General features: G+C 44.0%; 1 protein-coding gene across 1 annotated transcript in view; it reads right to left on the bottom strand.

Annotated features, from left to right (window-relative positions):
- The window catches only part of LIG3 (DNA ligase 3), a 31,972-nt gene extending 20,202 nt beyond the window's left edge, over window positions 1–11,770 (bottom strand). The window contains exons 1-8 of the mRNA XM_032216756.1: window positions 11,657–11,770; window positions 9,395–9,939; window positions 7,655–7,798; window positions 5,923–6,123; window positions 5,062–5,213; window positions 3,695–3,861; window positions 2,390–2,467; window positions 631–793 (exon numbers count right to left, since the gene is read on the bottom strand). Of these exons, the coding sequence (XP_032072647.1) occupies window positions 631–793; window positions 2,390–2,467; window positions 3,695–3,861; window positions 5,062–5,213; window positions 5,923–6,123; window positions 7,655–7,798; window positions 9,395–9,914 (1,425 nt within the window). The 5' untranslated portion in view covers window positions 9,915–9,939; window positions 11,657–11,770. The remainder of the gene's footprint in view (window positions 1–630; window positions 794–2,389; window positions 2,468–3,694; window positions 3,862–5,061; window positions 5,214–5,922; window positions 6,124–7,654; window positions 7,799–9,394; window positions 9,940–11,656) is intronic.
- Window positions 11,771–12,884: the final 1,114 nt, after the last annotated feature.

The raw sequence follows: 12,884 nt of genomic DNA, 5'->3' as shown, positions 1-12,884 counted from the left end.
CGGGGGCGTACCGCCTGAGTGCACGCTGGGGTGCACGCATGCATAGTATTATGGGTGTGGCATGCAGGCACACGACCCCCTGTGCTCCCCACACTTTTGGCATGGCAGCCATCACTGTTCTAGGTTGCTTTTCTCCTTGGTTGGTGCCAATTTAACCCCCTGGGAAATCTGCCCTCCCAAGATTTTCCATCACAAATGTGAGAAGTTATGATGTGAACCCCACTTGGCAATGATATGTATATTTTCCCTCTCTTTTTGTATCCTCTTCTCCTCCTCATCTCTTTAGGTGGGACTTTCGTCTCCCTGCCTGGACAGATCTGGAAGAGAAGGGACCCATCCATCCACCTGTGTCCCCCATGGCTGACATTCAATTCAATTCAATTCAATTCACAAGGCAGATGTCGGGATGAAATCAGAGGACCTCTTATAGCCTGTCTGCCCCACCTTCTCTCACAAAAAAAAGGAAGACCATTAATAAATAAATACCTGCTTAAATCAAATGTATACTTTTCTAACTAACAATAAAACCTGAACATAACAGGATGTCACAGGCGGACAAAGAGGTTGTTCCAGATCCTGCAGCTGTAGCTGAGAAGAACCACATCTCTGCAGACGCCACCTGTTCCTTACCAGCATGGGCTGAACCGGCGTCATCAGAGCTGCCTGGACACTAAGAATTTTCTTCATGCCTGGCTGAGATTCTTGCTGGTTCTTCAACACTCGCTCCACCACATCATGGAGGTTACGGGATGCTTTGAAAGCCTCATAAGCATTGGGGTCCAATGCATCAAGTCTGGGTAGGAAAAGAGAAGGATGATGATGATTATTATTTTTAAAGAAAGGGACGAGTGTGGGTATAACTGGAAAAGGATTGGGGAGCCTCAAGGTCAAGTCCATCCCCACCCATGGAGGCTCATAAAGTGACCTTGGGCCAGTAATTTTCTTCCTATCCTAAAGGGATGCTATTGTGGGGAGAAAAAAACAGAAGGACTTGCTGCATGGGCTTCGGAGGAAGGGCAAGATTTCAATCTAAAGAACAGATATATCAACAAACTTTAAAGAAAATGACTGCTTCTAGATTCAACCAATGTCAGGCCTGCAAGCCATCTTTTCTTTTGGACTTGGGGCCTGCCACACTTTCTACTATTCATTTTCTATTGTGGGGAAAAAGGGAGGGGGGATTATATGGAGTTCGGTGATTTGTAGCCATAACAACATTCTTTCTAGAAACTCAAGGTTATCCTTTGTCTCTGCACCTGGCTGGAACTGGATGGGTGGAAGCTGCCAGATTGGACCATGTGATGAACTTGTGGGTGTTGGGGCAGGATCTTGAACTTTCAACCGGGTGGGAAAACCTGGAAGCTTTCAGATTCGGGTTTTCCCAAATGTGCCAACATGGCTCTCTTAATATATTGGAACTTTTGAGGAACCTTTTGCCTCGGACTCTGATTTACTTTTGGATGTTATTTGGAACCCTGACAACCAGTTTGGTGGAAGACAAATTTCTCCAAATTTCATCTCTCTAAATATCTCGAATTTACTTTCCAGTTATTAGCGATGTTGACAAGGGCTGATGGGAAGCTTAGTTCAACAGCATCTGGAGATGCTATTAGGATGGATGTTTAGTTGGAGTGACAATGTCAGGCCTGCATTTATATTCCTTTTAGAATTTTGGCCTGCCACACTTTCTCTTATTTCATTATGCTGTTTCTTTAAGTATAGTCAATGGGAGGGGGAATTAGAAGGAGTAGGATTTTGGAATGTATTGTTTTTCATTCTTTGCTAGAAGCCAAGGTCATCCTGTCTCCACACTTTCACACCTGACCGGAAGAAGCTGGGCATGGACGTCAGCGTGGAAGAAGGAGATTGGACCATGTGATGGACTGTGGGTGTGGGGACAAGATCATGAACTTTTAACTGGGTGGGATTCTGATGTAACTTCCAGAGTTGGAATCCCCATAGCACAATGCCAACATGCCTGCTTTATTAAATTGGAACTTTAAGCATAGTTTTGCCTTCGACTCTGATTTAATTCTACATGGTATTTGGAACGCCGTCAGACAATTTATGCTAGAGCAGCAGAATCTTTATGAGAGGGACTCCTTGAGGGAGAGACATTCCCTTCAAGACATCCCATTTTAGTACCTTTGCCCTTTAAAGAAAAGTAATAGTCACCCTTTTAATAACAAAGGCTTTGCATGTCACCATGGAGTCTGGGAAGTTGCTGGACTATATCTGAAAGGAACAACCTTTCTTCCATAATGACTGACAATCAGAGTCTAAAGGGTCTTGCAACTAAGTAGTGCATCTATCTAATTATCTCATTACTGATACCGCTAAAATGTTCGGCTTTTAGATTTCTGACATTTTCAACCTGATCTCAGCTTACACGTGCTTTGCACCAGCATTCATTTTCAAGTCGTGTTTAATCAGTCGAACGATGCACTTCAGGTCATTAGCGGTGCACCTGAAAAAAAAAAAGAGGGATACAAATGCAAAAAATGCCTACGTCAATACACAGCTGAGATGCTGGGCCTCCAGTTTTGTGTATCTTCTTTGTATCTTTATGCTATCCCCAAATAGGACCTCCACTGCAGGGAATAGGAGCATGATGAAATCATGCGCACACGCCCACACCCACAATGCAATGCGCCCCTCCCCACCTGCTTGCGCACACGATTCCCCCCACATTCATGTGCGACCCCCCCCCCCCCGTGGCAGAGGGGGGCATTTTCGCCCTTCCCAAGCTCCGAAGTCTTTCCTCAAGCCTCTGGGAGGATGAATGTTAGGGGCATCTCTATTGGGAGACAGAAAGTAGCGCAGCGGAATGTACAGCTAGAGAGAAGGAACGTTGCTAGTAGAAGAAACACACGAATAGAGACTCAGACACTGCTAGTAAAAACAAGTAGCTTTACTACTAATATTAGCTTCACAAGCAGTGATAGTGGATATTTGTCCAAACACAATTCAAAGAACAAACAATTGCTTACAGTCGCAGTTCACGTTCCAGTCATCAAGCGAGCAAGTAGTTATCAAGCATAGGACAAGCAGAGAGAGAGAGAGTGAGCTTTCCTGACTCTCTCTTATTGCAAAGTTAATTGCAGATTGTAAAGTTAATTACAGCTGATAAGTACATTCACCCATTTAAAGCAACATCGACCATTTGGTATTGTATATGAATCTATATTGCCTACCAAACACTAGGAGTATACTTCCAACAGTTAAAAAAAAGTGTCCCCCCCGGAGGCCGGAAACAGACCCGTTTCCAAACTTCCAGAACTTCCGGGAGTCCCGTTTTTCGCCCTCCCCAAGCTCTGGAGGCTTTCCTCCAGCCTTCAGGAGGGCAAAAACGGCTTCCCCCTCCAGAGGCCTTCCTGACATCAAAAACGGAGTGCGAGGGGGGACGACTTCCCTCCGACTCTCCGCCCTGCACATGTGCATGCGTTTCCCGCATGAGTGGCAGAGAACTGAAAATTAGCTGACCGGCAGGATGCACTCGTGCATGCATGTGGAGCTGAGCTGGGGGACGGCTCGCATGCCTCCAGAGAGGGCTCCCTGTGCCACAGGTCTGCCATCCCAGTGCTAGGCTTTGGCAGTATTCAGCAATCGCTGAGCAGACACCTGATCAGGCCTACCTGCTCCAATCTGACCCTTACGCCCAGTTCAAAATTCATAAAACATTTCCTTTTTCTACCTCGACGCAACTTCTTGCAGTAGGTTCTGTTGCTCCTCTTCTTTGGAAAGTTTGGATAGCTGCGTCAGGAACTCATCTACTTCCTGGATTGTCAAAAGGCTCTTGGCAGCAGGAGGGCAAGACCTGCTTTGCTCAAAGAAGATCCGCACTGTTTCCGAAACGTCACCCTGGTGTGAGATAAAAAAGGGAACAGCTACAAAGAGCCCTGCTAAGGGCAGAGGCGTGTTTGGCTTCCCCCTGTAATCAATTGCAATTGTAAATGGCAATAATAAATTAATTGCAATCTGGAAAGCCTCAGGAATCTTTTGAGATCAGGCCATTGAAGTGTAAACCAATAGGGAAGTTCAACCTGTGATCTGCAACCCTAAAGCACCTACATAAATTGCCAGTAAATTGTACTTATAGGTTAGTGATGGCTCACCTTTTCTGGACTGAGGACCCAAAGGGTGTACATGTGCACACAAATGCGCTCCCCCGAAATGCAATGCGTGCACGGCTCTTCCCCTTTCAGCATGCACATCTGCCCTCCCCACAGGCCTCCCATGCCCTGTGCAGCCTCCCCACATGTGCCTTGCCCCCCCGCGTATATGTGGCAGAGACCTGAAGACTAATTGGCTGGTGGAGGGCACGCGTGCATGCACAGTGGAGCCAAATTGGGGCGATGGCGCATATGGCCACCGAGAGGCCGCTGCGTGCCACCTCTGGCACATGTGCCATACATTCGCCATTACCTTTATAGGAGGTTCTTGATTTGCTGTTTTGCAGAAAACCATGTTTTCTTCTGGTTTCTGGCAAAAACTGCCCCATAGGAAATACTGGGTTTGCTTAACAATGGTCGCAAAAAACCGCAAAAGGTTGTAAGGTGGTAAACTTGAATGGTTCCACCACAAAACCACGTTCGACTAAACCGCGCTTGACGAAACCGCGTAGCTGACGTCATCAACAGGGCGACAACAGCGCGGAGACAGAAGCACGCTGTAAACGCTAAACCTAAAATTAACCCCTAAACCTAAACCTAACCCCCCTAAACCTAACCCTTAACCTAACCCTAAACCTAACCCTTAACCTAACCCTAAAGCTAACCCTAACCCTAACCCTTACCTTAACTTGAATCGGCTTGCTTTCAAAGCGCTATTTAAAGCGCCCTTCTTTCTCCGCGCTCGCTGTTGTCGCCCTGTTGATGACGTCAGCGACGCGGTTTAATCGGGCGCGGCTTAGTCGAGCGCAGTTTTGTCGTGCCACAAACTTGAATCTGGCCATGTGACTGATTTCTGAGCCGTCAATTGTAGTGCTCAAACTCATAAGAGAAAGAGGCATGCTGTGTAGAGGGATACTGGCCACCAAAAATCTGACTCCCTTTTGCTCACCTTCTCAAGGTCTCGGACCATGTCTTCCTGGCTGCAGTTGAATATCCTACTGAAGAGCTTCACGATCTGCTTGTCATTCAAGTTGTAAACACTTTTAATGACTCCGGGCAAGAGTAGCTTGATGGTTAGGTAGAGATCACCCCGAAAGCCATCTGGAAGAGGCACAGATGTTTGCAATAGGTGAGCAGAAACAGGGTTACTGTTTTTCAGCTTGGCGGCTGACTTAGCCTCCACCACCTCTGTTCTAGGCTGCATTAGATGAGAAGAATAATGCTCATCATTAGGGATAATAGGTTGGTTCCCCCCTTGCACATACATGCTAGTCATTCCCGACTCTAGGGGACGGTGCTCATCTCCGTTTCAAAGCCGAAGAGCCAGAGCTGTCCAAAGATGTCTCCGTGGTCATGTGACTGGCATGACTAAATGCCAAAGGCGCATGGAACGCTGCTACCTTACCACCAAAGGCGGTCCCTATTTTTCTACTTGCATTTTTCACATGCTTTCGAACTGCTAGGTTGGCAGAAGCTAGGACAAGTAACAGGAACTCACTCCGTTATGTGGCGCTAGGGATTCGAACCGCCGACCTTTCTGTTCGACAAGCTTAGCGTCTTAGCCATTGAGCCACCTGGGATAATAGACACCTCCCTCCCCAAGTCACGGTTTGCTAGGTGCTCTTGTGCCTTCCTTAGCATTTTGCTATTTCAGTGCTTTTATCAATGAGATCCTGCCACTCTTGTCCTACTTATAATAAATGACACATGCAAACAATAAATTGGTATGAAATTATAATAACTATTATGTTTATCCCAGATTTGTTTCTACCCAGACCCACCAGTGAGAACAAAGAGAAAGAAATTGTACCTCCACTGGTTCCCTTCTGTAAGAAGTTCTGAATTATCTGAGTTTTTACATTATAACTGGATTCGTCAGCCACCATTACACACAGCTTTCTGAATTCCCGCAGCAAACAGTCCTTGTGTTTCGGATCACTCTTCTCGGTGGACAAACTGGGCTTGTGAGAAGAGCCAGAGCTGGCTGTTTCTTCAGGAGTGCCCGACTTTGCTGAAGAGACAAAGAGTTTGAGGGCAGACAGAAATGTCCAGATTTCATTCATTCAATGCAAGCATGGTTGAGCCTTTCATGAGAGCATAACACAGGTGGTCCCCATGGTCATGTGATTTACATTCGGTTAACAATTGGTTCCTATTTCTGACGCTTGCAGTGTCCCCTTTTGCAGCGATCCCCTTTTGCGACCTTTTGACCACCAAAATCAATGGGGAAGCCAGATTCACTTGACAACCGTGTTACTAATTTAAGAACTGCAGTGATTCATTTAACAAAAATGGAAATAAAAGCTGTAAATAGGGGCAAAACTCGCTTAATAAACTTCTCACAAACCCGCCATCCTGGGCCCAACATTTGAGAAGCCAGGCTCTGCCTGTCACAAGCCAGGACAAAGGGTGAGTGACGGAGGAGTGACACCTTAAAAAACTTTGGTCCAGCTGGCCCAGCTGGTAGCACCTCGTAAGGGCCCCTTTCCAGGGTTACAGAAAAGATGGACAACAGTTTTGAAGGTGAAAGAGGGCTCTATCCCCCAACGGCAGATAAAGCGGCAGAAACATCTTCTAGGAGAAGGGAAACTCTGATTACAAACCTCCACTGCCTTGTGGCTCTATCCGCTACTGGAAAAGGCTTCAGGAGTCAACCTCGAGGCCTAGTCCCGGAAGCAGTTTGTGACTGTGTACAACCATGTTCTGGTAACACCTGAGATGCAGCTGGAACCAATAGTATTGGCTCTGCCGTTCCATTGGACTATTTCAGTGACGTGCAGGGGGGGATCTGCTGCTTGAGTAACAGTCTATCCTCCATATTAATCTACCCAGGCCTCGTGCTCTGGAGAGGACACTCCAGCCTTACCTCTTTCCAGAACACGATACCATAATCTCTTGAGACTGAAGGATGCCAATGCAAACTTCTCACTTAGCAATATAAAGTCTGGGCTCATTTGTACACCCAGAATTTGTCTGGGCTCAATTGTCATAAGGTGAGGACTATCTATATTAAAAAAAAAAAAACTTAAAAAAAACCCTGAGGACTATCTATATTTTAAAAACAAAAACTTAAAAAAAACCTTCTGAGCGGAGAAATACATTTTGCCTTATGATTATACTTCTAAACACAGAATTGTAACATCTTAATTTTCATTCTCCAATCTCATCCTGAACTTTGGGACAAGAACAGCCTTTACTTTTCTCAGCTTCATAGTTTGTATGTTTGCAGGACACACTGTGCCTAGTTATCATGAACAGGTACCTTTTGTTTCATCCTGCCCAGTACAGTTTTTCAACCAGAGCCAGTGGCTTTCTTAATAATAAACATACCTCTGAATTTCAATTATATATCATTTCTAGTTAGCATTAATTGAAATTTGAAACACCTGTGCTTCTTCAGAAATTAAAAACTGGCAATAGGTTGCCGAACCTAGCATACATAGGCATAGATTATTATTATTATTTTGCTTCCACTGCTACCTTACTTAAGTCAAAATAAAATGTCAGCAATATGTTGCAAGAAAGTAAGGTTTCTCACCAACCTGCAAAACCTGAAAATTTCCTTGGTGAAGGATTTGAAGAAACTAGAGGCATTTTCTTGGGTGATGTTATTTGTCCACCAGGAGAAATCTTTGCCTGGATAACAGCTTTTTTCTTTGGAGTGTTTGAAGTTTTGGAAGAAATGTCTGTGAACAGAGAGGGGATCATTCATCATTCTGTGTCTGAACAATATAGACATTTCAAAAGTCCTAATAGTTACCCACTTCTTTTTTCAAGGCTAAAGATGCTCTTTTATCAGGCAGTTTTCAAACTTCTGATAATTCTCATGGTCCTTTTCCAAATCTGTCCTATTGTGTATTTTAACAAAATCAGCCTCAAAATGTCCAGAGTTTATTCTACATCTCCACTCCGATCATGCCATAGATACTCAGGAAACTTTGCTTTATTTGGATCTATCCAACCTTCAATATGTTTCATTTTAGGACATTAATAAAAGCCTACAGTAGTGCTAGTTGATTCAAATTTGTTACTTAGCAGCACGTGACTATTGGCAAGTTCATATTTTTGGAATCATTTGGGATATTGTTATACTGATTGAATGCAAATATACTCCTGATTTAATATTTGCTAAGCGGGTAAGAATAGTGATCACAATTGCACCCCCTCCCTACTTTAATTTGCTGAAATATTTATATGCTATCCTTTAGCAAAACTGTTTTAGGATAGTGTGTATATATATGTTAATTACTGAATAAATTACTGAAAAGTTCTTGAGAGGGAGATATATCTTTTCAATAATTTATCCTAACACTAGGTATCATTTAACAATCTCATTTTATAATCTTGCTTTGACAGAGACACAATTAGGCTTGGTATAAACAAGGTTCTACTAGGCAGGAATGTTGTGAGAACAACACAACGTTCCAAACACTATCTTCCATGTACTACTATACTACTCTCGTTTCTATAACCTTCAACTGAACAAAACAGTGCATCCTAGAGCAAAACTTTTTCAACCAAGAAACTTCAAATGGGCTAACTTACAAAATACATCCAACATCTGGAACCTGCGAGTTCTGGGGAATTGAAATTGGGCAAATTTTATAAAATACTTAATGACATAAAATTTACTATATATCTTTTTGTAATATAAAATTTCATAAACGTTTTCTGTGGGAACTGCTGATATTTGACTGCGGTATACAGTTCGATATGGGCTATTTTCCAGGCAACTTTGAAAATCTCCAAATTTTAAAGAATTTTTCTAGCACATTAGAAAAGGGGTCTCCAACCTTAGCAACTTTACGACTTGTGGACTTCATCTCCCAGAATTCCTCAGCCAGCATATACTGGCTGAGGAATTCTGGGAGTTGAAGTCTACAAATCGTAAAGTTGCCAAGGTTGGAGACCCTTCCATTAAAAGATCTGGCACTGCTGAATGCATATTTTTCAAACGATGATCCAATTGGTTGTCTAGAAATTTACACAAATGTCACCAATACTCCAATGGCAGTACTTTGTCAATCTTTGATCTCAAAAACAAATGCATAATAAAGAGGCCAAATCTATTTAGTATTTGCTTAGGAAACCAATAGAAAATTCCAGACTTTTCCTAGACTGGAAAGTAAAAAAAAAATTACCATACATAAAAGCAATGGAAAGTCACTTCCATATTACTACTATGGGGGGAAAAAGTAATACGAATTTCATTTAATCATCAGGAGGCGAGGTCAACTCAAGAGGGATTTTTATAATTGCAACCTCTGTGATGTGCATCTCACCTGAGATGTGCTGATTGATCATCTCCTTTTCAGCCTCCTGCAGTTCCTCCCAGCCTTCCAGGTCTGTGATATCTTCGATCTTCTTGGTCGTGGCCCGAGCCCTTTCCAGCTTCTCAAATATGCACTTGACGTGATACCACTCCTTCATATCCCCACCGGATTCAGAGAAGGGATTGGGCACCACTTTCCCAATGCGCACCATCCCTTTGAGAATCTTCTCTTTGCACTTTTTGCAGCCAGCAGTGCCTCGCTTGGCGTAGTCCACACAGTATCGCTGTTCTGCCATCTCGGAGGCAGCGCAGAAGGATGTCAGGCGGCAAACATGCAAAGCTGCTGGAAGAGGAAAGCTGGAGAGGCCAGATTGGTGGTACCGGAGGCCAGTCAAAGGCGAGGCGCCCTTATGGAGGAAGCTGAGAACGCCGGTCTGACGGTGAAGTGTCTTCTTCGGCAGCCAGGTCAATTTTTCACTTCTGCTAAGGCTCCTGGCTGCTTTCAGAAAAGCTTGGCGAGAAAGAAGCATGTAATTCCCTTTGCTGAATCTGATGCTATGAAAAAGAAATTATTATTATGCTTTGAGGCAAAGTCAGCCAAATGTTTAGACCACATTTGGCATTTTATCCGTTTATCAACTCCTTCTTGAGAACCTGGGATAGCGAGGTGTTGTTTGAATTATTATTAGGTGGAGACAATGGTTATTGCAACTCAACCACAGAGAGAAGAGCTGCACTCTTCAGTTGCAAGAGCACTAAACAGCCCCCAAAACCATGTCTTCAGGGGGAGGGGGACAGGTAAATAACCCAAATAGACCCCTTTGAACATTAGGGGATAAAAGTCCTTGGAGGGTAACCATCCAGCTTAGAGGAGGAGAGCCAGGGGCTGCCCCTAGATACAGGTTATCTGAGACTTACAACAGTTTGTTTCGTGTGTTCAAAGTTACCACAGTGCTGAAACATGTGACTTGTGACATCTTTTCCCAATTACCACCTTTGCAGCATCCCCGTGGTCACATGTTCAAACTTCTCTACTATCAACGGTAGAGACCTTCAAGTTTCTAGATTCTATCATATCTCAAGGCCTAATATGGACACCTAACATAAAAAATGTCATCAAAAAAGCACAACGAAGAATGTTCTTTCTGCGCCAACTCAGGAAGCTTAAACTGCCCAAAGAGCTGCTGATTCAGTTCTACAGAGGAATTATTGAGTCTGTCATCTGCACTTCCATAACTGTCTGGTTTGGTTCTGTAACCCAACAAGACAGACACAGACTTCAGGGGATAATCAGAATTGCAGAAAAAACAACTACTGCTAGCCTGCTTTCCATTGAGGACCTGTACACTGCACCAATCAAAACGAGGGCCGTGAAAATACAGACCCCTCACATCCTGGACATCAATTGTTTCAACTCCTACCCTAAAAAGGATGCTATAGAGCACTGCACACCAAGACAACTAGACACAAGAACAGTTTTTTTCCCTAATGCCATCACTCTGCTAAACAAATAATTCCCGCCACACTATCAAACCGTTCACTAACGCTGCATTACTATTACTATTAGTCTTCTCATCATTCCTATCATCCATCTCCTCCCACTTATGACTGCAGGACTGTAACTTTATTGCTTGTATCCTTACCATTTATATTGATATTGTTTCCTGATTCCTTATTTGTACCCTATGACTATCATTAAGTGATGATTCTTGACGAATGTCTCTTGTCTTTTTATGTACACTTGAGAGCCTTTAAGGCATCAAAAGACAAATTCCTTGTGTGTCCAATCACACTTGGCCAATAAAGACTTCAATTCAATTTCTATTTCTATTTTATTCAGCTTGGCAATTCATTCATATCCTGGGGTCACATGACTCCCTTTTGCGACCTTCTGACAAGCAAAGCCAACGGGGAAGCCAGATTCACTTAACAACCGGGTTACTAACTTATCCACTGCAGTGATTCACTTAACAGCTTGGGCAAGAAAGGACGTAAAACGGGGCAAAGCTCACCTAACCAATGTGTCACTTAAGCAACAGAAATCGGGGGCTCAATTGTGGTCGCAAGTCGCGGAGGACTACTTCTATTGGCAATATTATCACCGTATTAAGGGGGCTTCGCAGACCATCTTATAGCGCGCCCACCAATCATTTCTCTCCCTCCCTCCCATCCCCCCCTCCAGCACGTCTGTACTCCCCACTCCCGATCTGGGTTAGCCTCTCAACAGGCAAAAAAGGAAAGGGGAGACGAGGGAGAAAGGCAGCCGCCTTACCCGCAGAGAGAGCCAGCAGAGGAACAAAAGCCGCGGGGCTTCCCCAATTCCTCCCGAGCTCGGCTCCTCCCAGCGGCAGCTTTGATTCTCACGTGGCCTTGGCCTGCAAGGACAAGGAAGGGGCGGAGCAAGCGATGAAGAGGCGTGTCTTTCAGACGCCTCTCCTCCCTCCGAAGCGTGAGAGGGACGTAGCCACGCCCCATCATTTTTTTTAAGCCTTTCCCCGCCCACCTTTTTCTTTGGACCATTCAGCGGAATGGTCCATAGCGGCGGCGGCGGCCTCTTTCGATCTAGGCCACGCCTTCCGCGTGCGAATAAAAGGCAGGGAACGCTCGGAGGTATGACGTCAGCACTCTGCTCGCGCGTCTGCTCAGTGATGTCGCGTTGTTATCATCTATTCAGTAAACCGTGGTTAAACACGCGTTAGGTTAATGCAGTGGTTCCCAAACTTGGCAACTTTAAGACTTGTGGACTTCAACTCCCAGAATTCTCCAGCTAGCTCTTCTGGCTGGAGAACTCTGGGAGTTGAAGTCCACAAGTCTTAAAGTTGCCAAGTTTGGGAACCACTGGGTTAATGTAATGCAGGGCTCCCCAAACCGGGCAACTTTAAGACTTGTGGACTTCAACTCCCAGAATTCTCCAGCCAGCATAGTTGGAGAATTCTGGGAGTTGAAATCCACAAGTCTTAAAGTTGCCAAGTTTGAAGACCTCTGATGTAATATGTAAAATTAGCAAGTTTATTCAGTTGGATTTCTTAGTATGTTTAGGAATGTAGCCTTTATTTACTTTGCGCTCTGCATTATTAATCAATCATGCTGTTAATGGTGTTTTAACTTGTTTTAAATAAATACTAGGTTTTGTTTCTGCTGAGTTTCAGTCCATGCAAAGAACTATTCTTAAAACAATAATAAAGGGACCCATTTGCACGTATTGGAGAATGCCTCATTTCTTTGCATGCATGAGCCAATTTTCGACAGAGCAAATGAAGGAAGATGTGGGGAAGTTTTTTTTTTCTTCATCTGGGGGTCTGTATCTCACCAGGCACGTTATTAATGGAACAAATCTCTGGTAATAAAATTTTCCTCTCTCTCTTTCTCTCCAAGAAAAAACTTGGGAAAAAGAGAGTCTTTTCTGTCCCATGCATTTAAGAAATGTAAATATAATGAATATCTGTTAGCATTCAGGGATAACTAACTGAATATTTGCAGTCAAGACCATTACAGTATGA

Source organism: Thamnophis elegans, chromosome 4 (genome assembly GCF_009769535.1).
Source record: "Thamnophis elegans isolate rThaEle1 chromosome 4, rThaEle1.pri, whole genome shotgun sequence".
Classification (NCBI taxonomy): domain Eukaryota; kingdom Metazoa; phylum Chordata; class Lepidosauria; order Squamata; family Colubridae; genus Thamnophis; species Thamnophis elegans.
Note: the sequence above shows the minus strand (reverse complement) of the source record. Positions and strands in the feature narration are given on the sequence as shown.